The sequence below is a fragment of the Poecilia reticulata genome, chromosome 16 (assembly GCF_904066995.2).
Source record: "Poecilia reticulata chromosome 16, P_reticulata-male-v2, whole genome shotgun sequence".
In the NCBI taxonomy this organism is placed as follows: domain Eukaryota; kingdom Metazoa; phylum Chordata; class Actinopteri; order Cyprinodontiformes; family Poeciliidae; genus Poecilia; species Poecilia reticulata.
The window spans coordinates 1,120,192-1,147,162 of NC_088845.1; the positions used below are offsets into that span (position 1 = coordinate 1,120,192).

Below are 26,971 nucleotides of genomic sequence, written 5' to 3' on the forward strand. Positions count from 1 at the left end.
GGCTAAAAGTGATGGAGGAAAATGCAGAATCCATAACATTAAGAATGAGGAGAAAATGGAACAGGAGATCAATAGACGGATTGGCGCAGCGTCTGCAGTAAAGTGGGAGCTGGACCAGTCTGTGGTGGTGAAGAGACAGCTGGATCAAAAAGCAAAGGTCTCGATTAGCCAGTCGATCTACGTCCCTACCCACTGCATAGGTTTAAGGGTCTTGACTGAAAGAACAAAATTACAAACACAAACGGCCAAAATTATGTTTTTTTCCATACGTTGTCTGGGCTCTCCCTTAGTGACAGGATGAGAAGCTCAGTCATCCAGGAGGGACTCAGAGTAGAGCCGCTGATTTTTCACTTTGAGAGGAGCCAGCTGAGGTGGGTCAGGCATCAGATTAGAATGCCTCCTTGGCGCCTCCCTAGTGAGGTCTTTTGGGCACGTCCTACCAGGAGGAGGCCCACAGGAAGACCCAGGACACGCTGGATGGACTATGTCTCTCAGCTGGCCTGGGAACGCCTTGGGATTCCCCTGGAGGAGCTGGGGGGAGGGAAGTCTGGGCCTCTGCTGACCCCTAAACCCGACTGCGGACAAGGGGAAGATGATTGATTGAATTTTCTTAATAGCTTATGGGTCATGTGACCAATTTATTCAAAATAAATGTAAAATTATTCTACTAGACTAGGTGGTGCACACTCATACCTATTCCATTTAACCCTTTTTGTTCCTTGTCAGTGGGTCACATGAAATGGAAGCTATTAAACACCAATCATATTTTTTAATTTAAATTATGGAAAAAAAATTTAAAATATCTAAAATGGGGAAATAAGGAGGGTGCCTCATCTCTATTGATTTATAAAGCAATTTCAAAGTGGTTTTGAATCAATAGGACAAATGTCTTGGAAGCTAAACAAAAACATAATAAAATTTGACAAATAAAATTGCTAAAAAATAAAGTATTAAAATAGAAAACAAATGACTGTGCCTCATCTATACAGACTGATAGAACAATTTCACACAGATTTTGAATCAACAGGTCACATGACCTGGAAACTATTGAAGAAAAACCCTCAATTTTGAGTAAAAAAATTCCTAATGTTACGTCCACCAGGCTCGTTTGATGGGGCAACATTAATGGAGACCACACAAGGATTTAATGTGTAAATGAAAGTAGAATTTATTAAGTTATATGAAAGAAATAACCCTGAAAAAAAGAAATGCCTGAAATAAGAAACCAAAATCGATTAAAGCAAAACCTATAAATAACCAGAAATGAGCAAATGCAAAACCTAACAAAACTCAACCAAAAGATACAAACCAAACCAAGTGGGGATCTGAGGAGAGGGAAGGGAAAAGCCTCCCCTCTGCTGTACGCCTAGCAGCTTTAAAGCTGCAGGACGCCAATCAGGGGAACACCCAACACCTGCAGGGCCTGACTGCAGAACCCTGCAAGGAAAAAGAGGGCAGGGCCCACTGATGCCGTAACACTAAAAAATGGAAAATGGTTAAAAATGGAAAACAAAAGTTTGTGCCTCATCTATATAAACTAGTAGAACAATTTCTAAGTGATTTTTAGTCAACAGGTCACATGACCTGGAAGCTATTGAAGAAAAACCCTCAATTTTGACCAAAAAATTCCTAAAAAATGGAAAATGGCTAAAAATGGAAAAGAATAGTTTGTGCCTCATCTATAGAGACTAGTATAATTATTTGAAAGTGATTTTGAATCAATAGGTCACATGACCTGGAAGCTATTGAAGAGGACATTCTATTATTTAATATTAAAATAATTGAAATATTGTATGACTTTAAAATTCAATAGATGATATTGAGTCTCATGTAAAAGCATGAAATAGCACTTTCAATTAGTTAGTTGGTTACAATTCAAGGCATTTATTAACATTCTTTGACAGGAAGGTTTGGTTCGGTAATTTGTTGACAGTCCCTAAGTGAACCTTCGGGCGCTGCGGCCGGGAGCGATGGAGAACCGCCGGCCGACATTAGCGTTCATAAATCGGATCAACCTTTAGCTAAACGCCGCTACTCCCCGGAGCTCGAATATCGAATATCCAACTTGAAACTAACTTCACTGCGGTGGTTCTACATGCGTTTCTCCGGGTTTTCTTTGGAAATGTTTTGCAGTATTTGACCATTTCCATCGAGTCTGGCTGCTGGTTTATGACGGCGCCAACCAACATCAGAGACTTTATGTCTGAATGGTTCAAAGGTCAATCTCCTAAACATAAAGACCCGCGCTGATTGGACCAAAACACCGACTTTGTTAAAGAACCAGCTTTATATCGGATCTTTGGTTTTTACTGGCTGCTCACATGAGCAGAACGTCGAAACGAACATTTAGAACCAAACTTTAAGTAATTATTAGCCATTATTACTATTTATGTGTTTGGATTATTTAAATATTTATTCTGGGAAGAAATGGAGACTTGAGTCGCAACAATAAATGACTTGACTTGGAAAAGTTGAGTTTAAATAGCCAGTGAAGTTGGCGGATTATTATGGGATGTTAATGCTTCGTATTAATCCAGTGGTTCCGGATCATTTCAGAAAGAAATAAACGTAATGACAATAGACATAAGGGCCCTAGCTTATAGCTAGTTTATATTATGTCCATGTCTAAATCTGCTCCTTAGTCGCATCTTTTCGGGGTTGCTACTGCCTCTAGTGGCGTGGGGTGGTAACACAATTAATATAATTACGTTACTAAATCGGAATATTGCAGTCTTATTATTAATTTTTCATTCTTTTAAGAATGTAGAGCTAATTAAATGATCTAAACAAAACCTTAAAGTGGCTCCAGTTTCTCTTGATGGCCAACCTGTTGAAACTGTGGCAGATTTTAAAAACCTTGTGTCGTTCCTGGACAGTCGGCTCAACTGAAAACACTGACTATAGTTAGGAGAACTGAACGGATGTCGGCGATGTGGGCACACGTGCTACTCTGAGCTCCGTTCGTGCAGCCCTCAACCAGCTACATAAACTGGCCCTTTACACATAATTTCATTCTCAAGGTGGACCCGAATAACCACGTTCTAAAGTAAGGAGGAAAAAAATTGAGTTTTTATAAACGATGTCGGCCGTTAATGAGAAAGATTTCTCTAGTCTGAAGAATGCTAACGCTGCTAAGCTAAACTTGCATAACTATGCTGCTGCTGCTAGCGCTGAAACACCGATGGAGACGTCAAAAAATGCCTCCGGTACAAGACGGCAACTAAACGCGACTCCAACCAAACTCCCACCTGCTAAAAAACAAGCCACTGAGACTGAGGTCTCCTTAGCCGCCGTGTTAGCAGCCATTAAAAGCCTGGATAGCAAGGTTGACGACTTTGGAAAACAGCTAAAAGAAAATTCTGCCCTGTTTGCCCGCATCACTCTCCAAGTGGAGCAGAACACACTCGGCATTGCTGAATGTAAGTCTACTATGGAAAACCTTGAACAGAAGTTTACTGCAATGAATAAAGAAAACGCAGCTCTGAAAGAAAAACTCCTGGAGGCTGAAAGATACAAGCGTCGTTGGAACCTGAGGCTGTCGGGCCTCAAAGAGCAAGAAGGAGAAAACCTCAGAGAAAAGGCAGAACATCTTCTCTCAAGAATCGTACCACAATGGGCAAACCAGGCAGGAGATGTGATCGACACAATACACCGTTTGGGAAGAAAGGAAGAAGGACGGACCCGTCAGGTCATCCTGCAGTTCACTAGGAGGCGCCATCGAGACGCAGTCTGGAAAGTGACCAAGGATTCAGCAGTCTGCAAAGAAGAAGATCTGCGTTTTGCTCAAGATCTTATTAAGGAAGACCGGCTGGCAAGAGAAGAACTGTGGCCTAAGATTACAAAAGCCAGATCCCAGGGTAAGGTGGCCTTTTACAGAGGTCACATCGCAGTGATCGACGGCAAGGTGACCAAGGCTTCTTCTCCCTTCTGAGACTATAGATTATTCTCTGTTTACTGCATCCTCCTATTACAGGATTAAAAAACAGCACTGCCTTCCCTTTTAATATTGAATTATATCTGCTTGTCATAGAAAGAATCTGACTTGCGCTCCAGAGGTTGTTTCTGTTNTTGCTCAAATGAAAAAGGAGTAGTTTTATATTATGTTTAGGGAAGGTTGTGGATGCAAGGTTGTTTTCTCCAAGGTATAAGGTAAAGGGCATCCTTTGACTTTCCAGGGGCTTGCCTTTAATTCGTTCTATCTAAACAAAACTTTCAACTTTACTGTTTGTGTCTTTAAAACTAACTTTTTCTTTTTTTAAAATCAATTTTATGTCTTTAAAAACTAATCTTAGTTTTTTGTCGCTAAATGTAAGGGGCTTAAGAGAAATTGTAAAAAGGAAGGCAATGTTTATGTATTGTAGAAAAAATAATCCACATTGTATTCTTCTTCAAGAAACCCATTCAACGGACTCTGATGAGAAATTTTGGTCTAATCAGTGGGGAGATCAGATTATTTATTCACATGGAACAACAAAATCAGCAGGTGTGGCTATATTATTGAATAACTTTCCAGGGAAAATAATTCATACAAAACATGATAGTGATGGCCATTGGTCTCTTTCCGTACTACATGTTGAGGACTCATTAATAATCCTAGGTAATATTTATGGCTATTGTAATATCTCAAAAAATAAAGAGCTTCTTACAATTATTGAAATAAATGTCGAACAACTTAAACAAACATTTTCTACTAAATATGTTTTATTAGGTGGAGATTGGAATATGGTTATGGACGAAGCTCTTGATAGATACCCAAAAAAATTCGTCAATGCCCACCCAAACCGCATTTTGTCTGATTTCTGTAACAACTTAGGACTTATTGACTTATGGAGAGACAAACATATTAACGAAAAACAATTCTCTTGGTTTAAATCAGACGCATCAAGCAGATCAAGAATAGACTTTTGGCTAGGAACAGATGATATTCTCAAACTAACTTCAGATTGTAATATGTCTCCAACTCCTCTGACGGATCATTGCAGCATAAATTTATTAATTACTCCTCTTCCTGAGAGTTTGAGACATAGAGGGTATTGGAAGTTTAATGCAAATCTCTTAAAATATGAGCTGTATTGCCAGGAAATCAAAGAACTAATGAAAAAGATCCTTTTAGACGATTCAATAACAACCTACACCAAAAAATGGGAATACCTAAAATATAAGATACGGGCTTACTCTATTAACTTTAGCAAAAACTTAAAAAGAAACAATGACCTGGAAGAAGAAAGGTTAGTGAAAGAGCTAAACCTTTTATGTGTTAAACAGATGTTGACTGATGCAGACAAAAATAACCTCCTGGCCCTACAAGCTAAATTAGACTCAATCTATGAAACAAAGGCCCGAGGAGCTTTTGTCAGATCCAGAGCAAAATGGATTGAAGAAGGGGAGAAAAATAGCTCATACTTCTGCAGACTAGAAAAGAGGAGGCAAGTTAAAAATCACATTCATTCCCTTATTATTAACAACAACGAATGTACGGACCAAATTCTAATTGCAAAAGAAATTAGCAACTTTTATCAAAACCTTTATTGCTCTTCTTTCTCAACCCCAGACTGCAACTTTCTGCTGGACCAAGTCAAAGACTTCGTCCCTCAAATCTCTGAGGATTTCAAGGAAAATTGTGACAAAGACATTAATATCGAAGAACTAGATGGTGCCATCATGTGCTTGAAACTTGATAAATCCCCCGGTCCTGATGGCCTTACTGCCAATTTCTATAGACATTTCTGGGATTGTCTCAAAGATTTTTTATTCCAGGTTTTTAAAGAGATCCTGTGTAATAACTCACTTCCACACAGCATGAAGCAGGGCGTTATCACCCTCATACCCAAACCAGGAAGAGACAGCAAGGTTCTAGACAACTACCGTCCAATCACTCTTCTAAACTGTGATTATAAGCTATTGACGTATATCTACACAAACAGACTAAAGTCTGGGATTAAGGGTGTTATTTCTGAAACACAGACAGGTTTTATGTCCAAAAGGTCTAAACACAATAACATCAGACTGGTGCAGGATTTACTGGAGTACAGAGACCTGATTGAGGACAAAGGCTTCATCCTTTTCCTAGACTTCTACAAAGCCTTTGACATGTTGGAGCATCAGTTTCTTTTCAAGGTTTTACACATGTTTGGATTTGGGCCAAACTTCTGTAGAATAATTGAAAGCTTTTATAACGGTACCTCAAGTTCAGTGGCGCTTCCACACGGTACGTCTCCTCGTTTCACCATTAATAGGGGAGTAAAACAGGGATGTAATATTTCCCCCTTCCTCTTCATCTTGGCCGTTGAAGTGATGAGTATTTTTATAAAAAACTCAAATATACCTAAATTGAAAGTTTTTGATCACCAAATTATAATCAGTCAGCTAGCTGACGACACCACTATTTTTTTGAAAAATTTAGACCAAACCCCTAAAGTCCTTGAGTTAATTAATACTTTCTCCAAAGCATCAGGATTAACCCTAAACCTGCAGAAGTGTGAACTGATGGCGATTCATGGCTCTGATCTGACAGAAGCTTATAATATTCCCATTAAATCTTCAGTTAAATATCTTGGAATTCTAATAACTAAAGAAGCCAAACTCAGTGAAGCTGTTAACATAGAGAATAAGATACAGAATTGCAAATCTCAGTTAAATAGATGCTCCAAAGAGATCTGACCCCGTTTGGGAGAACCTGTTTAACCAAGATGGAGCCGCTGTCCCGATGCATATACCCAGCTTATTCTATGGCCATACCTAACAGATACATTAAAGATATAAATCAGCTGAACTTTAATTTCATCTGGAAAAATCGTGTTCACTACTTAAAGAAAGCCAATATGGTTAAAGACTTTAAAGATGGAGGTTTACAAGCTATTGACTTTGAATGTTTAAATGCAGTCTTAAAGGTAAACTGGCTGAAATCATTTTTAATTGATGGAAATAGTATCTGGTTTTGTCTCCCCAAGGGTTTGTTTAAAAAAATGGGATGCATAGATTTTGTTCTTAGATGTGACTTTGGTGTTGACAGACTTCCTGTTAAGTTGTCTGCCTTTCACAAGCAAGTGTTGTTGTGCTGGAAACTCATGTACACGCACAACTTTACTCCTCACCAGACTCCCATCTGGAACAACAGATATGTGCTGCACAGGAATAAGTCTCTGTATTTGGATCACTGGATGGAAAAGGGTATTTGGTCCATAAGACATTTTCTTAATGACAGTGGAGATTGGTTGTCTTATGATGAATTTTGCTTATTACATAATTTGGACTGTTCGCGCTCTCAGTTTTACACAGTATTGAACTCTATTCCCACTGCAGTCAAATTTCTGGTTCAGAATATAAACATTCAATCAGCTGACCTTCAGTTACCTGCACTTCAGCTGTTTGGAGTTAACCTTTTGGACAAAAGTAATTCTAACAAAAGGATGCGCCAACATCTAACCAATTTAATATTTCCTGTCCGGTCAAATAAAAACTCCATCTTAAATTTGTTTCCTGATTCAGAGGTTAATAAGTGGAGAACAGCTTACCTTAAATTCCCTCTAAGCCCTAAAGCTAAAGAAGTTCATTTTAAAATTCTCAATAATATTTTTCCATCCAGGGAACTATTACGACAAAGATTCAATTTTGACACTAACAGCTGTACTTTCTGTGATAATGACATTGAAACAACAGATCATCTCTTTTTCTTCTGTGTGCACACTGGGACATTTTGGGGAAACTTTCAGGACTGGATCTCATCAAAACTTTTCCTAAATCATCCTTTAAAAAGAGAGGATATAATATTTGGAACCACCCACAGAGACAAAAGAACCGACCTCATACTTAACAACCTACTGATCCTTGCAAAATTCTTCATCCACTCATGTAAATGGGGAAATAGAAAACCTGACTTTACATGCTTTAAAAACCTTCTAACGGACAGCCACTTCAGAACTTTAAAACGGATGAAAAACAAGCATGGACTGCAGCTCTTGGATGCCTATAATGATGTGAATTTATTTGAAAACTAGTGCCCCTTTTTTTTTTTTTTTTTTTTTTTTTTTTTTTTTTTTTTGTATTTTGTCATCTTATAATTTTATGTGCCTTAAGTAATTGAGACTTATCGTCTTTATGTATGTACATGCCATGTGACTCTGTACAGCTTGAATTGTTTAATTAAAAGAAGGAAAAAAAAAAAAAAAAAAAAAAAAAAAAAAAAAGTTAGGAGAACTGATCTCAGAGACTTTACCTTTAAGAAGACTTAGAGATCTTCTTAAAGTGACCCAACTAGACTCTAGTTGAGTCGCCCATATGTCTTGAATTTGGGGAAAAAAAAACATTTTATTTATCACGAAAGAAGAGTTCAGTGAATGCGCACATGAATCTCATGGGTTCGGTACCTCAAAAAAGGTTAAGAACCGCTGATCTATGGTAATGACCTCCGACTCTCTCTGCTGCTAAGCTAGCTGCTACATTAAAAGGACACTTCCTGTTGGAAATGTCACAATAAAAGCACTGTTCATTCAGAAGTTCACTCAGCCGGTAAAACTGTGCCCTACCCTCACCCTCTCCGAAGCAGGTGCTAGTTGTCATGCCGGACTCCGACCTTGCACGTTAATGATATTTTATCCGTTCTTGAATTATAGTCCGAGTTTTGGATCCGATTTGTATATAAACAACACATTTTGCTGTAATTTATACCCTAAACCTAAATGGGGTTTTTTTTCTATGTAAAAACGTGAAACGTTTTAGAAAACTGTGGCGTATTTACCCCCCGTGATTAATCTGAGTTGGTACAATCCTTGTTTTCTGACACACTGCGCATGTGCAGGTTGTCTATAAGCATTTACCAAGGAAACAGTAAAGATGTACGGAAAATGGTCCGAACCTCCGCTATTAAGACATTACAAAAATAATTCCCCAACATTATCAACATTTCTCCAGGTCAGAGCGAATAAATTCGTCCAAACCAGATCTAATGGAGAGGAGAATGTGAAGCTTACCGAGTCTGGAAAGCTGAAATTCTTCATTACTACATTTTAATTAGGGCCATTTGGATTAATAAATTACACAGATTTCAAGGCGTTATTTTTTTAAATACAAGCCTGTCAGCGAAGAATAAACTTCAAGAATAAACTGGCATCTTAATGCTAAACATGCTAGCAGCAGATGCTAACGCTAATGTCAGCGTCTTCATTTCTAGAAGCTCCAGAACCTGAATAACATTAAAAACTATAAATCTTTGTTGTTTTAGTTAGTATGTGAACATATTCATTAATTTAACAGGAAAAGGGATTTTGGATTGAAATGCATTTTAAATGAATATATTTTATTAGTTCAGGCGTGACGAGACTTCAAGACAATAACTTTGGTGTAACAGATTTTATTTTTTAAATGTACCATCTTTAATTATTGTATCTAATTTCTGCTCAGCTGACTGTTTATGTTCTGGTTCTGACCCACATGGACCGGGCTGGAGATTTTTTCTGTTGGAAAAACATAAAAAATAAACCAAGAGAAAACAGAAGAAACGACGCAGCCCTCGTAGCTAACTTGTTTTTTTTTTATTTGCACGTCCACTGAGTGTTAACAAACCCAACACAGAGGTTAGCATCCAGGTCTACAGCAGGGGGCGCTCAAACACACGAAAGCTCTGAGGACAACAGATAGGAAGGAAACCAGCGAACAAATTCACATCTGTACAAATCTACAGTCTGTTGGTCTGCAGGGAGCTCCGCTCACAGGAAAGCCGTTCAGCTTCAAAATGTTCAGGTGAGGCGCAGATTTACACGAGTTAATGTTTGTGGAGCAGCTGCGGCTGGATTAACGTTAAACTCAGACTAAACTGCATCAGCTGTCAGCGCTAAACCCAAACTGTGGCTTCTCTGGTCACAGAGCCAAGCGGGGAAACGGCGCCATCTGGTGGCGGATCGCTCACAAGGGTAACCGGGGAGGAGGGAAGGAGCCGGACGGCGTGAAGCAGAGTACAGATGAGGCTGCGTCCCCAGGAAAAGGTCAAAAGTTCATTTGTCTGCGGGGGGAAAAACTTAAAACCCAGATAATAAAGTACAAAATAAACACAACTAAACAGCCTGATTAAAATCTGAATATACTCAGGAGTTTTTAAGTCGTTAGTAAAGAAGGGCGCCCTCTGGTGGGCTTGTTTATTAATGAACTGGGATTAAAAACAAACGGGAAACATCCAGAGGTTTTACTTTAACTCTTTATATAACAAAACATCTGCCATAAACATGAAGGAGCCTTCAGAAATGTCTGCGGCTGTTGTCATGAAGTGCCAACTTTTCATTAAATAACTTTAATGCAAAGTTATTTGCATTAAAGTCCATTAAAAGTGTCAACTTTGCATCAAAAGTGTTAATTTTTAATTGAATGAATTTTGCAGTTTAAATTTGTTAGAAACGTATCTGGTTGATTTAACCGAACCTGCTGCTTCCTGGTCTGAGCTACCAGAACCGAGTCCAGAACCTCTCTGACATGTTTCCTGTCTGTCTGGATTAAAGGGGCGTTTCATGTCAAACCAACGTTTTTTGATGTTTCCGTCATGTTATAATTTCATTCTCATCAGAAACAAACCTGGAGTGTTGCTTTGATTTTTTTAATGAATCTTTTAATCTCCATGGCAACCATTCAGCTACGCAAAACACCTGGGTGGACCTAGCCCCGCCTCCAAGGCGCAGCTCCTCCCCCACTCAGCTCCTTCAGACTAGCCAGCAGAAATTAGCAAACACCTGCTGAGCTCATTATAGGAGCTAGTTCTCAGAGCAACGCTGGTAAAAATGTTAAAGGGTTAACAGAGGAGCCATGTTGGGATGACTTCCAGGAGGCGGAGCTTCAGGGAGAGGAGGAGTTTTTAAAGAGACGGAGGCCCAATTTCAAGGCGTTAAATCTGGAAGTTAAATTTCTTTCAGTTATATTTGACAGCATTTTGATAACTGAAGTTAACAAAGTTACTTGATTATATAAAATGGCACCAGGTGCCATATATAGTACCAAGCCTTTAAATGAAAAACAGCCACATTCTCATTGTACTTTACAGTTTCACTGTTTTCCACATTATGAGCCCAAAAACAGGCAAACGCTCCTCTGAATATTCATCCTGACACCATCCATCAGTTCCCCAGGTTTCATGGTTGGTTTCGTCATTTTCTGCAATCAAAATAGAAAATGTTCTGATGATACTTTCTTTTCCTTCCAAAAACTACATGTAGAAGAAAAAACCCAATAAGAAGCAAACGGATCGCACACGGAAACACCTGCATCCGTTAAAGTACTTTAGAAACGGGATTTTTCTGACTCGTCTCATCCTTAACCTGACATTGAGAAAGAAACACCGCCCCCTGCAGGTGGGAGTTGGCATCACTTAAACCCAATGTTTATTATTTTCTTTTGCAGAAAATTTGTAATAAACTCATGATTAGAGAGGAAGTATGTGAGGATCTGATGATTTAGTGTGAATCAGGAAGAAGCTGTGGGACTGAAACAGTTAAAACAAGGATCACAAGCCGATCCGAGTGATTTTGGTTGAACATGTTGAGTGGAACATCTGGGCTCTGCTTCAGCCTCCAGGATAAATCAGGTATGTTACATCAGCTGGGATCAGTCCGCAGGTTTTCGCTGCAGCACTTTGGGGCTGGGACGCGGCCGGGATGAAACCCGGCATCTTCAGGATTCTGGGAAAGTTCTGGAGCGGGACAGAACCCGGACCATGGCAGGCGGGGAGCATGCTGAAAACAGAGGAAGTTTTCTCTGCGCGGTGGAGCGTCGCAGCGTCGGAGGATCTCTGCAGCTCGGAGCTTCACAGACATGCGGCGAGCTGCAGGACGAGGGGAGCCGTTTCTTCTTCTTCTTCTTTTTAAATCGCGTTGGACCCGCCCTCTTTTCTTTTCAAATGAAACTGCAGGATTTTTTCTTAAACTTGCAAAACGTTTTGGTGGCAAAGAGATAATAGAGACGGAGAGTTGGACTATCATCACAGCGGTGTGTGTGTTGCACATCTGGTTACGTGTGTGTGTGTGTGTGTGTGTGTGTGTGTGTGTGTCTGTGTGTGTGTGCGAGAGCTGTACACTGAGTCTTGGTTTCCCAGTAGGGATCACTGGTAGAGTCTCAGTTGCTTCCTCCTCCTCCTCTTCCTCAGAAGTCGCTCAGGTTGTGCCACTTGGAGATCTGCCTGCGCGGGTTTTCACACACCTCCCGCCAGTGGGAGGCGCCAGAGGGGCAGGGGCTGTGCAGGCCCAGCAGCAGGCGGCCCAGGACCTCGTTCTTGGTGGTCCGGTCGAAGTCCACCACCAGGAACTCCACGGAGACGTCGGGCAGCAGTTCGGGCGGGATGTCGTAGATGAAGGACTCGTTGAAGACCGGGTTCAACGTGCATTTCTTCACGTGCGTCTTCTTCTTGGCGATGCGCTTACGGCCGTAGAAAACGTTCACCTTCACGTACGGATCTGAGCGTAGAAGAAGAAGATGAGCTGCAGAGGATCAGGGTAACACAATCTGCCTTCCTCTTTATTACACACTGGATTTATACAAGACACAAAAACTGGTTTTATTTTCAGCAAATACTTATATTTTAAATGTCAAATTAGGATCAAAGTAGAAAACAAGTCATGTCTTTTTGACCAAAGTGGAATAAAAACCAAACTAATGAAGAAATGCTATATATTAACTTTAAAGGTGAAACAAAATGTGTATTTTAATGAGATTTTTTACATTTATTTTGATTTATTTAAGAGAATAAAGTCTCAAAATGAGCATAGAGTCATAATTTAAGGACAAAGTTGTAATAGAGATTAAATAAAAATGAGAATAAAATTTAAATATTACAAGAATAATGTGAATTAAGTTGTAATACCAGGAGAATAAAGTCATAAGAATACAAGAAAGTCGTAACATTACCAGAATAACGTCGTAATAATAGGAAAATAAAGTCGTAATTTCTCTTTAAAATTACTTTACATCTTTTTCTGCCAATATTACGAGTTTATTCTTGTGCTATAAAAATAATCTCCTAATCTGGCTCCTTCTGTTGCAGTTTCAGAAACTTCATTATTCCTAAAATAATAAAAACGCATCAGAATCAATCAGCCATGAATTTTACTTTCCTGCTCGTTTCTTGTTTTTCCCATGAATATAAAACCATGAGAAGAGAATAAAACTGGACTAATAATGACAACCTGAGTCACAGTCGGGCGAATGCCAGCTGAGCTCTGCTAGTGGCTGCTACCGATGGATAATGAAAACCTTCAGATCTAGATTCATGTCAGTCCTGTTTAAACTGCTGAGTGTCTCCTGGTTGCACTCACTGGCTGACAGGCCCGTCATGTCCATCTTGGGCAGATGTCTGGCCTTCAGGACGACCACGCTGAGGCGGTGGGACACGGGCTGGTAGGACAGCGAGGCCAGCAGCTCGCCACGGCTCTCACACTGGGAACACAGAGCGAGAGGATGAGGATCAATAATCAGATTTCACCACCAATAATCAACATTCACCACCAATAATCAGATTTCACCACCAATAATCAACATTCACCACCAATAATCAGATTTCACCACCAATAATCAACATTCACCACCAATAATCAGATTTCACCACCAATAATCAACATTCACCACCAATAATCAGATTTGATCACCAATAATCAGATTTGATCACCAATAATCAGATTTGATCACCAATAATCAGATTTTACCAATAATCAGATTTCACCACCAATAATCAGATTTGATCACCAATAATCAGATTTTACCAATAATCAGATTTCACCACCAATAATCAGATTTCACCACCAATAATCAGATTTGATCACCAATAATCAGATTTGATCACCAATAATCAGATTTGATCACCAATAATCAGATTTTACCAATAATCAGATTTCACCACCAATAATCAGATTTGATCACCAATAATCAGATTTGACCAATAATCAGATTTGATCACCAATAATCAGATTTGATCACCAATAATCAGATTTGATCACCAATAATCAGATTTCACCACCAATAATCAGATTTGATCACCAATAATCAGATTTGACCACCAATAATCAGATTTGATCACCAATAATCAGATTTCACCACCAATAATCAGATTTGATCACCAATAATCAGATTTTACCAATAATCAGCCTCCCCATCACCCCAGATGAATTTTAAATAGTTCTGTTTGTGTTTCATGTCGGTTCCGTCCCTGATTTGACCCAGTCGGTTCTGAACAGAACTAAAATCAGAGAATCTGTTCATATTTCTGTCTGAAGCAGAGCAGCTGACCGAGCAGCCCATCTCCATGCTAACGCTAAGCTAACAGCAGGTTCCTGCTCACCTGCATGTTCCTCTTGGTGATCTGCTGGCTCAGGTGGACCCGGCCCGTGCTCGGGTCCACGCCCTTCAGCGGCACCACGGCCTCCCCGATGACGTCATCGCGGGCGAAGCGGTCGAAGCTGAGCACCAGGAAGTGCAGCGTGAGGTCGGGCAGCGCGCTGTAGGCCACGCCGTAGAAGGTGAAGGTCTCGTCGAAGACCGGGTCCAGCGTCTTCCTCAGCACGCGGGTCTTGACGCGGTGCTTCTTCTCCGGCAGGATGGTCATCTTCACGTAGGGGTCCGAGCTGCCGGCCTGCTCGTCCACGGCGGGGAGGCCCCGGGCCCCCACCACCGTCACCACCAGCGCCTTCTTGGGGAAGTTGTAGTCGACGCTGAGGCTGATGGAGCCCAGGTTGGGTTCCGGTTCCGGTTCGGAGGCGGCGGGGGTGAAGGGCGACGCCGTCTTGCTGCTGGTCTGGCTGCTGCCGGCCGAGCTGCTGTCCAGGCAGCAGTAGTCGGCGCGGACCGGCAGCGCCCGCTCCAGCCGGGCCTGGCTGTGGGCGGGGCCCGACCCGGAGGGCGGGACCAGGTGACTCATCTGCAGCTGACCCGGGACGTCCAGGATGTTGTTTTCTGCGTCCACCAGGACCATTCCTCGGCCCGCCGCGCCGCCGGCCGAACCGCCGCGCTCGCCGTCACGCTCCGACCGGTCGGCGCGGCGGATTCCACGGACGATCCGCTTGCTGCCGCTGAGGGATTCTGGGTAAATGCTGATCCCCTTCAGCATGTGGATGAATTTGTAGGGGGGGTCCTCTGCGTCGCAGTATCGGTCGCCGTGCAGCTTGTAGCGCCCGGTAACCCGGAGGTACCGGCGCTGACAGAATGACCAGAGCAGGACCAGAACCACCACCACCAGAACCAGGACACCAGCTCCAAGGAAGCCCGCCAGCACCGGGGACATGGCTGGACGGAGACACAGAGGACAGTTAGAGGTCATTCAATAAGTCATGTTTTCAATTCCAAAATATCCTCCAGTGACACTGATGAAGGTTAGACGTCCATCAGAGCATCATCAGCGTGGAGACGCAGCGGACGGTCTGTCAACGCCTCGACGACACGAATCTATGTGGATGATATGTGGATGTACCGTCTGCGTTCCGTCTGCATATCGTCTGCGTACCGTCTGCTTATCGTCTGCATATCGTCTGCGTATCGTCTGCATATTGTCTGCGTACCATCTGCGTATCGTCTGCGTACCGTCTGCGTATCATCTGCATATCATCTGCGTATCGTCTGCATATCGTCTGCGTACCATCTGCGTATCGTCTGCATATCATCTGCGTATCATCTGCATATCGTCTGCGTACCAGCTGCGTATCGTCTGCGTATCATCTGCATATCGTCTGCATATCGTCTGCGTATCATCTGCATATCGTCTGCGTACCAACTGCATATCATCTGCGTGTCGTCTGCATATCGTCTGCGTACCATCTGCGTATCGTCTGCGTATCGTCTGCATATCATCTGCGTATCGTCTGCATATCGTCGGCACAGTGACAGTTTCCTTTAATTAAATGAAGAAAACTGAAAGTAATTATTGTTGCTCCTCTGACAGGAGATCTTTGGACCCTTTGGTGTTTTGGTTAAAGCTACTGTTAGAAACCTTGGGTTGACCTTTGACCCTGGCTTTAGGCTTGAAAATCACGTCAGACCTCTGGTTCAATCCTGTTTTTGTTTCTTTTCATCTGGATTTTTGTAAAGAACTCTGCACACGTTTGGCCAAAGCTTCCCAAACGAGGCTCTGCTCTGGTTCATAATTAATATTAATGCTTAGGACTTTATTGTTTATGAAAAATATCCCAGAAACACCAGAACCAGTTGGATCTTTATGCTGCTGGTGGTACCGCAGAGGATGAAATGGACGCTGGATCCATCATCAGTAATGTTAAAAAACAAAACCTGAGGCTGAGTGAGGCAATAAAACATGAGGACAACTTTAGTATTTAATCAGTAGATGAATCCGATGTTTGGAGAAAGAAAACAAACTGGGAGGATTTTTATGTTGGAAACAGGAAAATGACCGAAATAAGAGGATTTAACTGCTCAGAGCTGAGGAAGATGGTGATGATGGAGAGGAGAGCAGGCCTTTGTTTGCAGCATACAGTGCAGCCTTGTTGTCCTGATGCGCCCCGTGAGACTCACTGCTGCAGCTGCACTGAGACCTGCAGCAACCGGACTGCAGCGTGGAAATGAGACCCGACGAACGGCAGATTTAAACGTGTAAAAGATACAAAACTGCAACGCTTCAAACTCATCTGCAGACTCAGACTGCGTTTGACGTAAAAACACCATGAATGTGCATCAGAATAAAACAACCTGCAGCCGATCGCTGCAGCCGATCGCTGCGTTGCTGCAGCTGATCGCTGCGCTGCTGCAGCCAATCGCTGCGTTGCTGCAGCTGGTCGCTGCGTTGCTGCAGCTGGTCGCTGCGTTGCTGCAGCTGGTCGCTGCGTTGCTGCAGCCGGTCGCTGCAGCTGGTCGCTGCGTTGCTGCAGCCATTAAAAGCCTGAAAGCTTTCCTCCGTTTCCGGCTTTCATTCAGACTCCAGCGGCTGATGTCATGTTTGGGAAGAGTTGAAACTGCTCAGCTCACTGCTTAGCAACACACACATAAGCTGTGTGTGTGTGTGTGTGTGTGTGTGTGTGTGTGTGTGTGTGTGTGTGTGTGTGTGTGTGTGTGTGTGTGTGTGTGTGTGTGTGTGTGTGTGTGTGTGTGTGTGTGATTCTGTCGCTGAAAAACCTCCTGATTCTCTGTAATGTTTGGTTTGAGTGAAGCAGTTTCTGATTGGCTGGATGGTTTTTGGACCGGATCCGACCGTCTCAGCTGCAGGATGCTTCTACAAAATGTTCATTTTTCTCAAAAGACGATAAAAATATAAAAAATATAATCTTACATCAACAAGATGATTTTCACAGAGCTGTCAGCTGAAAAGTTGTGACTTTTCCACCATATTAATAATGAATTATTCAAAACATTTCCTGAAAATGATTTTGTTCTGTTGCAGCTGATCCGGTTTGGTTTAAAACTGGACTTTAACCCGACCAGGGAGGGTGTGATAACTTTCTGTATTCGGTCCAGAATCGATCAGTAACCTGGTAAAAATCAGATTTTACTTCTTGCTCCAAATGCGTCAGAACTCCCAGGTTTCTCCTGGTCCGTAAACGAGCCATTAAACAGCTTCTACTTAAAGCAGGGGAGCAAAAACTTTGTTTTAGGTAATAATGTACAGAAATATTCACACCCCATAAACCTTTTCACATTTTCTCTCATTTCTGTGGAAGTTCATTTCCACAGAAATGATTTTTCACCATGAAAGAAAAATAAAAACTCAACAGAAAGTCACCATTTTGAGATTTTAAACCATAATTAGACACTTTATGGGATGACTTGGACCAGTGCAGATTCATAGGTTAGAATGGCCTAGTCAAAGTCCAGACCTGAGCTGATGTTCTCAGATGTTCTGCTTCAAAGTTTCATTAAATATACTGCAACACTTAAACTGTTCAGCGCTCTGAAGTCTGGCTGGAAGATTATTCATGTTGCACGACAATGCTAACGCCTACGCTAATGCCTATGGTGATGACACATATGCTAAGCTAGGCGCTAGTTTTAGCTGTGGAAGGAGACGTAGAGTTACAAAATGAAGCTAGCTAAAAAACGATCAAAGCGTGGAAACATTTTAAGCTAAACTGGAACGACAGTAGAATTAGCTTCTACGATAGCGCGCTGTCGATGTAGCCGGACAGGAAATAGCCGCTGCAGACATCCGAGTTGACCGCAGTCGACGACGGGCGCCGTTTATGTCGACTTTGTTGGACACGTTTACCTGAATGTGAGATAGTCTGTCATGTTCTACATGTAGCAGCTCGTAGCGGCTAGCTGGCAGCGTGCTAGCTAACAGGGGTGCTAGCTAACAGGGTGGGAAATGTAACAAAAGAAAACTAAAGCAACAGATTGATGGCACGAGATGAAACCTTCTATTTGTTGCTTTTATCTTAATTTAAATGAAATATGTAGTTTATATTTCAAGTTTAAAGTATTTAATTGGATTTAATCAGAGTTGAAACATTTTAAGCAATAAAATCTAAAAACTGAGTTAATTTACTTAAACGTTCTTTTTGTGTTTTGTCTTTTTTAAGTCATAAAAGAAACTTGTACTTTATGCAGAACCTGACTTTATTATTTTGTTCAATTAGCTGCAGTGCTAACCTAAACTGCCACAATAAACTGAACCGTCTGGTTTTGTTGGGCTCCGCAGAGCAGCAGGTTCTTCTGGGCTTCGACACCCCAAGTCTCTCAATCCAGGGAGGATTAATCATCCATCGCTTAATAATCCAGGCTTTGTGTTTTTTTTAGCAGCTTCAACATCAGAACTGAGTCACTTTAACCTGATTTTAGGTTAGAAAACCAAACCTAGAACTACACCCATAGTTCTAGGGTGTAGTTCTAGAACCCGGATCGGCCCAGATTCCCTGGTTTTAACCCAGCTGCCTCTACAGACTGGCCTTGGATTAAATGACCCCTAATCTCATCTCCGTCCAATGTCTTCAAAGACCAGGCAGCAATGACTTTATGGGACAAGGACGCTTCAGAAATTCGGTTTATATCAGTATTTACTGGATTGTCTCAGATTCTGCTGTTTAAAACGAATCTGGACCGGTTCTGGACCGCCTCATCCCCAGAAAACAGATTATCCCTCCGCGTCAGCAGCGACAACTCCAGCGGGACAAAGATGGGTTTATAAGGACAGATCATTCCTCTGTCGCAGGGAACAGACATGACGTCAGCCTCTGCCCACCCGTTACTGGCACGCGACGCGCACGCACGAGAGGGCGGCAGACTGTGCGTGGGAACGCGCCCTGGTTTTTTTTTGTTTTTTTTTAAACCCACCCGAGTTTGGGCTGTTTTTAAACCATCCGTGGGGTCAGATTGACACAAACAATCACGTCACAAATCAATAAACGTTTCATGTTCAATTCTTCGGGAATGATGACGCTGTTCCTTTAAAATGTTCCCGACAGCAGGGGAGCATCCATGATCTGTCCGTTATCTACACGCGGGGAAACATTAATAATGATATTTTGATCGTGTTTAAAAATCACTAGAGGAACATCCAGGCCCGGAGAGGCGACCTCAACGGCAGCAGGTGATTTATCAACATGACGCGGATCATTTCCCCCCTAAACACCTCATGTTTTCCCCCAAAAGGCGTTTAAAACGCAGATTACACACATTTGTAGCATTCAAAGCGGAGAGCTTCGGTGTTGAATTGAGAAAAGGATCGGACTCCGGCCCGGTTCTCACCGTAGGCGGGTCCCAGCTCGATGATGTCCGCCATTTTGTGGTTCAGAGGAGGCTTGGATCCTGGCCGAAAGAAGCGCAGAGATGGAGGAGGAACCGACTCGCTGCCGCCCGCTGTTACTTCACATCCATAAAGGAGGGAAACCAGCAGGGAGGAATCACCGAAAACGCGCCTCTGGCCCGGGGGAGGAAGCCTTCATGTGTCGGTCCGCTCAGTCCGCCTCGGTGGGTCTGATTCACTGCGCAGGGATGCTGGGATGCAGGGAGGCTGCGCGCAGCCGCCGAGAGGAGACTGCACGAAGATCGTCTGTGCGAGGTAATGACTCACTGAAATGAAGTCACAATAAAAAAATATTTTTTTATTCTAGGTTTCAGTTAAGTAATTAAGCTTATATTAAATTATTCTTTCACCATCTACAATATCAATATTAAGAATTCTGAATTAATGAGTCACAACATTTAATTTCCTTTTAGAATAAATAAAGTATGTTTGAATTTAATTATCCAACAATGAGTGATTACATGTATGGAGACATTAATATTAATTGTATTAAAATGTATTTTAATCCCATCAGGAAGTTAATAAAAAAGGCAATGTACAAAATTATGTTTTGGTTTTCATTTTTATAAAACTTGAGATTATACTTTTCTATAAACAACAGAACAAAACTTGTTATATTTACTGACAAGCTTTAGCTAATTTCTGATTACACAATTGGACTATAACTCATTTCCTTAAAGCAGGATCGATTTGGTTAGTTTCCCCCACGATAAATTAACTCATTATTTGAAAACAGCTTTTTGTATTCAGGTTATATTGACCCAATATTGATATTTATTTGATCATCTGAAGAAATGTAAAGGGGAGGAACACTTTTTCACAGGTTTGTATGAAAGAGTGATTCTATCATTTTCAGCTTTCCTGACAAAAATAATAAAAAAATAGACATTTCTGTGACAATACAGCTCCAGTCTTTGACCAATGATTTGATTATTGACTTATTTGTGAGACACGTTTGATATAAAACCCTCTCTTCTTACTTATATTTGTAAAAAGGCATTTTTATTTTGTTAAAAACATTTTTATGGAGAGTTTGCGCTGGTGATCGGTCGCCTTCAGAAATGTGGTTGGAGTGAGACATCCCTGCAGCCTCCTCTCCTCTCTGAAATGGTCCTCCAGGAGGAGGAGACTCCGCCCCCTTGTGGCCTCACGGATGTTAGGTAATGACCAGGAAGTGCCCTTATTTGTCCATGAACGGGACTCAACTGCTGCAGAAATGTTACTGGTCCTTTGTTTAAAAAATAAATACAATTTAATAAACAAACTGACTTTAATTTACTTAAATACACTAAAAGATTGAAATAATCCAAATTTAGAGGCTGAAATCAGCCAAAGGAACATCCAACCTAGGATTTTATTATTCAGAGGTGCGAATATCTGCTAACATGAAAACACCAGGCATGCACATCATATTAGAGTGAAAAAATATATTTTAAGCCAAATCAAAACACATAAATGTTCCTGATTCATCTCCTGTTGCAGGTTTCCATTTGCTTTGGTTGTTTATTGTCATGAGTTTCGAATGAAACTTGGAATAATAATCATCCACCTGCTTCCATAACAGGTGCAAACACTCAGCGAAACTCGCTGCAAATTCATGAGTGATGCAAACTCAAGAATACACAAATACCAATGCAACCAAAAAAATGCTACAAACAAATAAAAACAACAAATAAAAACAACAAACGCTGAAAAACAAAAGTCCTCCAGACCACTAGGGGGAGTCACGGTTATTACCTTTATAAATATTCTGCTGTTCTATTGTTTGGTAAACAACATGAAGTACAGCTAACCTCTTCTGTCTGACTTTCATCTGCAGATCCTGTTTTTCCTGAGGGCCAGATCCTGTATGGTTTAGTGATCGACTCCCCCTAGTGGCCGGCTGCTGGTTTTGCTTGCATGTCTTTTGGTTTCACTATATTTTCTTTGCTGTATTTTTCAGTTTTATTAGTTTTTTGTGTTTGTTTGTTTTGGAGTTTGGATAATTAAGGTTTTTGCTGCACTTTTCTACTTGTCGACCATCATTTTTATCAGCTATATTTTCTCTTCAAATACATAAAAAACAGAAGTGGTGTTCCTGTTTGATTAGTTTCTGGCAGTAAATGGAAACTGTTCAGTGAGTTGGGCTGGAGTTCAGGTTTCACTTCCTATGTTTTTGTTGTGGCTGCTTCAGCTGCGGGTCTTCTGGTAGAGGTAAAGGCTCCCGGTGATGTACACCGGGCCCTCGTCCCGCCTGCTGGCCTCCACCTGAGGGTCCAGCATGTAGCGCTCCACCTGTTGGACGGCGACTCGCCTCCACAGCCCGCCATCCTCCAGCAGCTGCAGCTCTCCCTCCAGATTTATCCCAAACTCTTTCTCGGCTGAACTCGTGTGGTTGCCTCTCGCCAAGCAGATTAAACCTCCTGTGGAGAGGAAATGGACAGTTTTTGGGTTTCCAGCATTCCTGCTGGTGCTACATGATGCCAGCACCTGGTTTGGCTGCGTCGCAGAGCTCCCTGATGACGCTGACTGGAGCAAAACCAACGCCGAGGCCCCCGGCCAGAATCACCAGATCAAACGTGCCTGGAACCAGCAAAGAGGAAGAGTGTGAACCCTGAGCCCTGCTGGGTGTGTGTGAAGCAGGAAGGACATCAGCAGTCACCAGTCGGAGCAGGAAGTGGTTCTGTTCCCAGCAGGGCCGGTTGGAGCTCCTGGTAGAGTTTGGTCTTTGCAGCTTCCTCCAGCATTCGTTCGCTGCAGTCCACTCCAACAAAGTTCCTGAATCCCAACTTAAACATCTGAAACGAGATGTTAAAGTTTGACGTCATAAAACTGAGCTGAGGAAATAAAAATCATCCAAACGGTTTCAATGCAACTTCCTTCTCCTTCCAGGTGGAGAAACTCCAGTCCAACCTGTAGATGTCTCTGCTGCACCAGAATTACTGCGTTCGCAATTCAACTAAATGTTTCGATAATCAAAAACTAAATTTTAAATACCTTTATTGTAGTAAAATATTAAGTGGAATCGCTCTTTGGCCTCCAGCTCAGTAATATTTGGCATGTCTGAGCTCGGTGTCCCATTGGATCCCAGTAAACTCTATAAAACCAGTACCAATGCAACGTGTGACGCCAACAGGTATGGAATGACAATCATTTTTCATGATAGACCTAAGGGACAAAGGAAAGTTTAACACTAAGGGTAACTAGAGTAATGCTAGTTTATCCAATGCTAGCATCAATCTATCTGATGCTAACATCAACCTGGGAGCTGAAAGCTAGCCATTGAGGCTAACTCTGGCATATTATGCGATTTTGAAATAACAATCTATGCAAGTGTAATGCCAGCCTAACCAACGCTAACGCCAACTAATTCAAGGCTAACGCCACACTGTCCAATGCTAACACCTGTCTGTCCAATGCTAACATCAGCCGATTCTTGAGTAATGCTAGCTTAACCCAGAGGTTCTCAAAGTGTGGGGCGTGCCCCCTATGGGGTCGGCGTGCCATTGCGGGGGGGGTGCGGGATGGACGAATAAAAACAAGAAACAAAACAACGATGAACGCTGTGTGTGCTGAGGGTCTGGGGGGTGGAAGAGTTTAACAGGGAGTCTCTAAGAGTCTCTCTACCCACACACCCCCCAGACACACATCATGTAACAACTCTTCCTATTGTAATCCACAGGGGGGACCCAGAAAGTGTTTGGAAACCACTGGGGGGGCCCAGGAGAAAAAGCTTGGGAACCACTGGCTTAACCAATGCCATCAGCAACTAATACAATGTTAATGCTAGCATACAGTGGGTGACCACACAAGCCAAGCTAGTCACTAGCCTCTCCAAAGCTAATGTTAGCTAGCGGTGTTCTTGTCACTTGCTAGCCCCGACTGCTCATTAATCGGATAGCTGCAGAGTGGATAAACTCTAGACACTGGCTAACAATTTGGAGCATCATAGTAAAGGGGGCAGTAAAAATTTAAAAACTTTTTCTTCCGCTGCATAATTTTGCACCATAAAATCCCAATAAAATACATCGATGTGTTTACAGCATATTTTACCTGCTTTACGACCCGAGAGGAAAAAGGAGCGCTCACCAGTTTAGCCACCAGTCCGGTGCCGCAGGCCACATCCAGAACCCGAACCGTCCCTCGGTCTCCGGAGAAGTTGGCCACCAGGAGATCGATGAGCCGATGTGGAGCGCGGTACTCCAACGTATCCACGAAGTCCTGCAGGGGTCAAAGTTCACAGAGAAAACACTTTTAACTCAACCCACCATCCGGTTCACTGAATTCATGCTGAGCATGTATGTGGTGACAGTGGAAAGGAGAACCAGATTCAGGCTGGAAATCCAGAAGCTCTGGTAGAATCAGATTCAGGCTTTCAGGTTTTCAGGCTCTCAGGTTTTCACTTTTTGAGGTTTTCAGGTTTTCACTTTTTCAATCTTTCAGGTTTTCAGGCTTTCAGGTTTTCACTTTTTCAGTCTTTCAGGTTTTCAGGCTTTCAGGTTTTCACTTTTTCAGGTTTTTAGATTTTCAGGTTTTCAGGCTTTCGGGTTTTCACTTTTTCAGGTTTTCAGGCTTTCAGGTTTTCAGATTTACAGATTTCAGGTTTTCAGGCTTTCGGGTTTTCACTTTTTCAGGTTTTTAGATTTTCAGGCTTTCGGGTTTTCACTTTTTCAGGTTTTCAGATTTACAGATTTCTGGTTTTCAGTCTTTCAGATTTACAGGTTTTCAGGCTTTCAGATTTTCAGATTTTCAGGTTTTCACTTTTTGAGGTTTTCAGGCTTTTAGGTTTTCAGGCTTTCAGGTTTTTAGGTTTTCAGGTTTTCACTTTTTGAGGTTTTCAGGTTGTCAGTCTTTCAGGTTTTCCGGCTTTTAGGTTTTCAGGTTTTCAGGTTTTTAGGTTTTCAGGCTTTCAGGTTTTCAGGCTTTCAGGTTTTCACTTTTTGAGGTTTTCAGGCTCTCAGGTTTTCACTTTTTGAGGTTTTCAGGTTTTCACTTTTTGAGGTTTTCAGGCTCTCAGGTTTTCACTTTTTGAGGTTTTCAGGCTCTCAGGTTTTCACTTTTTGAGGTTTTCAGGTTTTCACTTTTTCAGTCTTTCAGGTTTTCAGGCTTTCAGGTTTTCACTTTTTCAGGTTTTTAGATTTTCAGGCTTTCGGGTTTTCACTTTTTCAGGTTTTCAGATTTACAGATTTCAAGTTTTCAGGCTTTCGGGTTTTCACTTTTTCAGGTTGTTAGATTTTCAGGTTTTCAGGCTTTCGGGTTTTCACTTTTTCAGGTTTTCAGATTTACAGATTTCAGGTTTTCAGTCTTTCAGATTTACAGGTTTTCAGGCTTTCAGGTTTTCAGATTTTCAGGTTTTCACTTTTTGAGGTTTTCAGGCTTTTAGGTTTTCAGGCTTTCAGGTTTTTAGGTTTTCAGGTTTTCACTTTTTGAGGTTTTCAGGTTTTCAGTCTTTCAGGTTTTCCGGCTTTTAGGTTTTCAGGTTTTTAGGTTTTCAGGCTTTCAGGTTTTCAGGCTTTCAGGTTTTCACTTTTTGAGGTTTTCAGGCTCTCAGATTTTCACTTTTTGAGGTTTTCAGGTTTTCACTTTTTCAGTCTTTCAGGTTTTCAGGCTTTCAGGTTTTCACTTTTTCAGGTTTTTAGATTTTCAGGCTTTCGGGTTTTCAGGCTTTCAGGTTTTCAGATTTACAGATTTCAGGTTTTCAGGCTTTCGGGTTTTCACTTTTTCAGGCTTTCAGGTTTTCAGATTTTCAGGTTTTCACTTTTTGAGGTTTTCAGGCTTTTAGGTTTTCAGGCTTTCAGGTTTTTAGGTTTTCAGGTTTTCACTTTTTGAGGTTTTCAGGTTTTCAGTCTTTCAGGTTTTCCGGCTTTTAGGTTTTCAGGCTTTCAGGTTTTCAGGCTTTCAGGTTTTCACTTTTTCAGGTTTTTAGATTTTCAGGTTTTCAGGCTTTCGGGTTTTCACTTTTTCAGGTTTTTAGATTTTCAGGTTTTCAGGCTTTCAGGTTTTCAGATTTACAGATTTCAGGTTTTCAGTCTTTCAGATTTACAGGTTTTCAGGCTTTCAGGTTTTCACTTTTTGAGGTTTTCAGGCTTTTAGGTTTTCAGGTTTTCACTTTTTGAGGTTTTCAGGTTTTCAGTCTTTCAGGTTTTCAGGCTTTTAGGTTTTCAGGCTTTCAGGTTTTCAGGTTTTTAGGTTTTCAGGTTTTCACTTTTTGAGGTTTTCAGGTTTTCAGTCTTTCAGGTTTTCAGGCTTTTAGGTTTTCAGGCTTTCAGGTTTTTAGGTTTTCAGGCTTTCAGGTTTTCACTTTTTCAGATTTTCAGGTTTCCAGGTTTTCAGGTTTTATAATTGTATAGTTTTTTATGTTCTCTGGTCTCACCTGTTTGTACGTTTCCGCTCTGCTGTCATAGAACTTCTTGGTTTTCTCCGAGTTGAATCCATTGCAGGACTGAAGGAGGTTCCTCACCTCCGCCAAGTTTCTTCCTTTATTGGACATGATGAAGCCAAAACCCAATCAATCAATCAATCAATCAATCAATCAATCCTCATGATCAAACCTGCTCAGAAAAAGTCACAGCTGCTAAAAATGGTTGAAAAATTTGCACAAAAACTATAAAATCCCAACAGGAAAATACTGTAAAATATTTAATTCACAGAAAACTTTGCAAACTGTCAATAAAATGTTTTTGTTGTTTTTACTGCAGTAATATGTGAGGATATGTATGTGTCATGTATGTGTCATGTATGTGTCATGTATGTGTCATGTATGTGTCATGTAAGTGTCATGTATGTGTCATGTATGTGTCATGTATGTGTCATGTATGTGTCATGTAAGTGTCATGTATGTGTCATGTAAGTGTCATGTATGTGTCATGTATGTTAAAACTACAAATGTTGGTGAGAAACTGATATTCTGTTAATTTGACATTCAGATGCTGGAAAAACTCCAGTTTTTTAAGGTTTTGTTGACTCTAGTGGCCTTTATTTTGAAGTAGTTAGACAGGAAACAGGGCAATGAGAGAGGAGAGGGGGAATGTCGCCAGACCGGGAATCAAACCCGTGACCACCGGCATGAGGACCAAGACCTCAGTATGTGGGTTGGGCTTTGCCCTGCGCCGGCACAGCAACCCAAACTCCAGGTTTTTGAAAATACAAACCATATTTTGACTTTATTCTGCATGTTTTACTGATTCTTGTTATATTAACATGTAACTTTTGTGGACTTAACATCATCAGTGTGATTCAGCTGTGAACTCAATCGCTGTAAATCTATCGTTTTCACAGGGAACCTCC

The 26,971-nt window shown here is 41.6% G+C and overlaps 2 protein-coding genes and 1 long non-coding RNA gene across 3 annotated transcripts; 1 reads left to right on the plus strand and 2 right to left on the minus strand.

The window, feature by feature from the left end:
• Positions 1-9,508: 9,508 nt before the first annotated feature.
• Positions 9,509-19,889, minus strand: syt11b (synaptotagmin XIb). Its single transcript, XM_008430688.3, has 4 exons — positions 19,648-19,889; positions 14,306-15,246; positions 13,287-13,407; positions 9,509-12,428 (listed from the first exon to the last, which is right to left on the minus strand). The coding sequence occupies exons 1-4, from the start codon at positions 19,679-19,681 to the stop codon at positions 12,118-12,120; spliced, it is 1,407 nt and encodes a 468-aa protein (XP_008428910.1). The 5' UTR covers positions 19,682-19,889; the 3' UTR covers positions 9,509-12,117.
• LOC145547676 (uncharacterized) lies at positions 19,833-21,715 on the plus strand. Its single transcript, XR_014083972.1, has 2 exons — positions 19,833-19,960; positions 21,525-21,715. It is a non-coding gene; the product is annotated as an uncharacterized LOC145547676 (long non-coding RNA).
• On the minus strand, positions 21,113-26,584 carry LOC145547674 (methyltransferase-like protein 27). The gene is made up of 5 exons (XM_081597477.1): positions 26,058-26,584; positions 23,774-23,905; positions 22,347-22,482; positions 22,175-22,267; positions 21,113-22,107 (listed from the first exon to the last, which is right to left on the minus strand). The coding sequence occupies exons 1-5, from the start codon at positions 26,172-26,174 to the stop codon at positions 21,875-21,877; spliced, it is 711 nt and encodes a 236-aa protein (XP_081453603.1). The 5' UTR covers positions 26,175-26,584; the 3' UTR covers positions 21,113-21,874.
• Between the last annotated feature and the right edge of the window lie 387 nt (positions 26,585-26,971).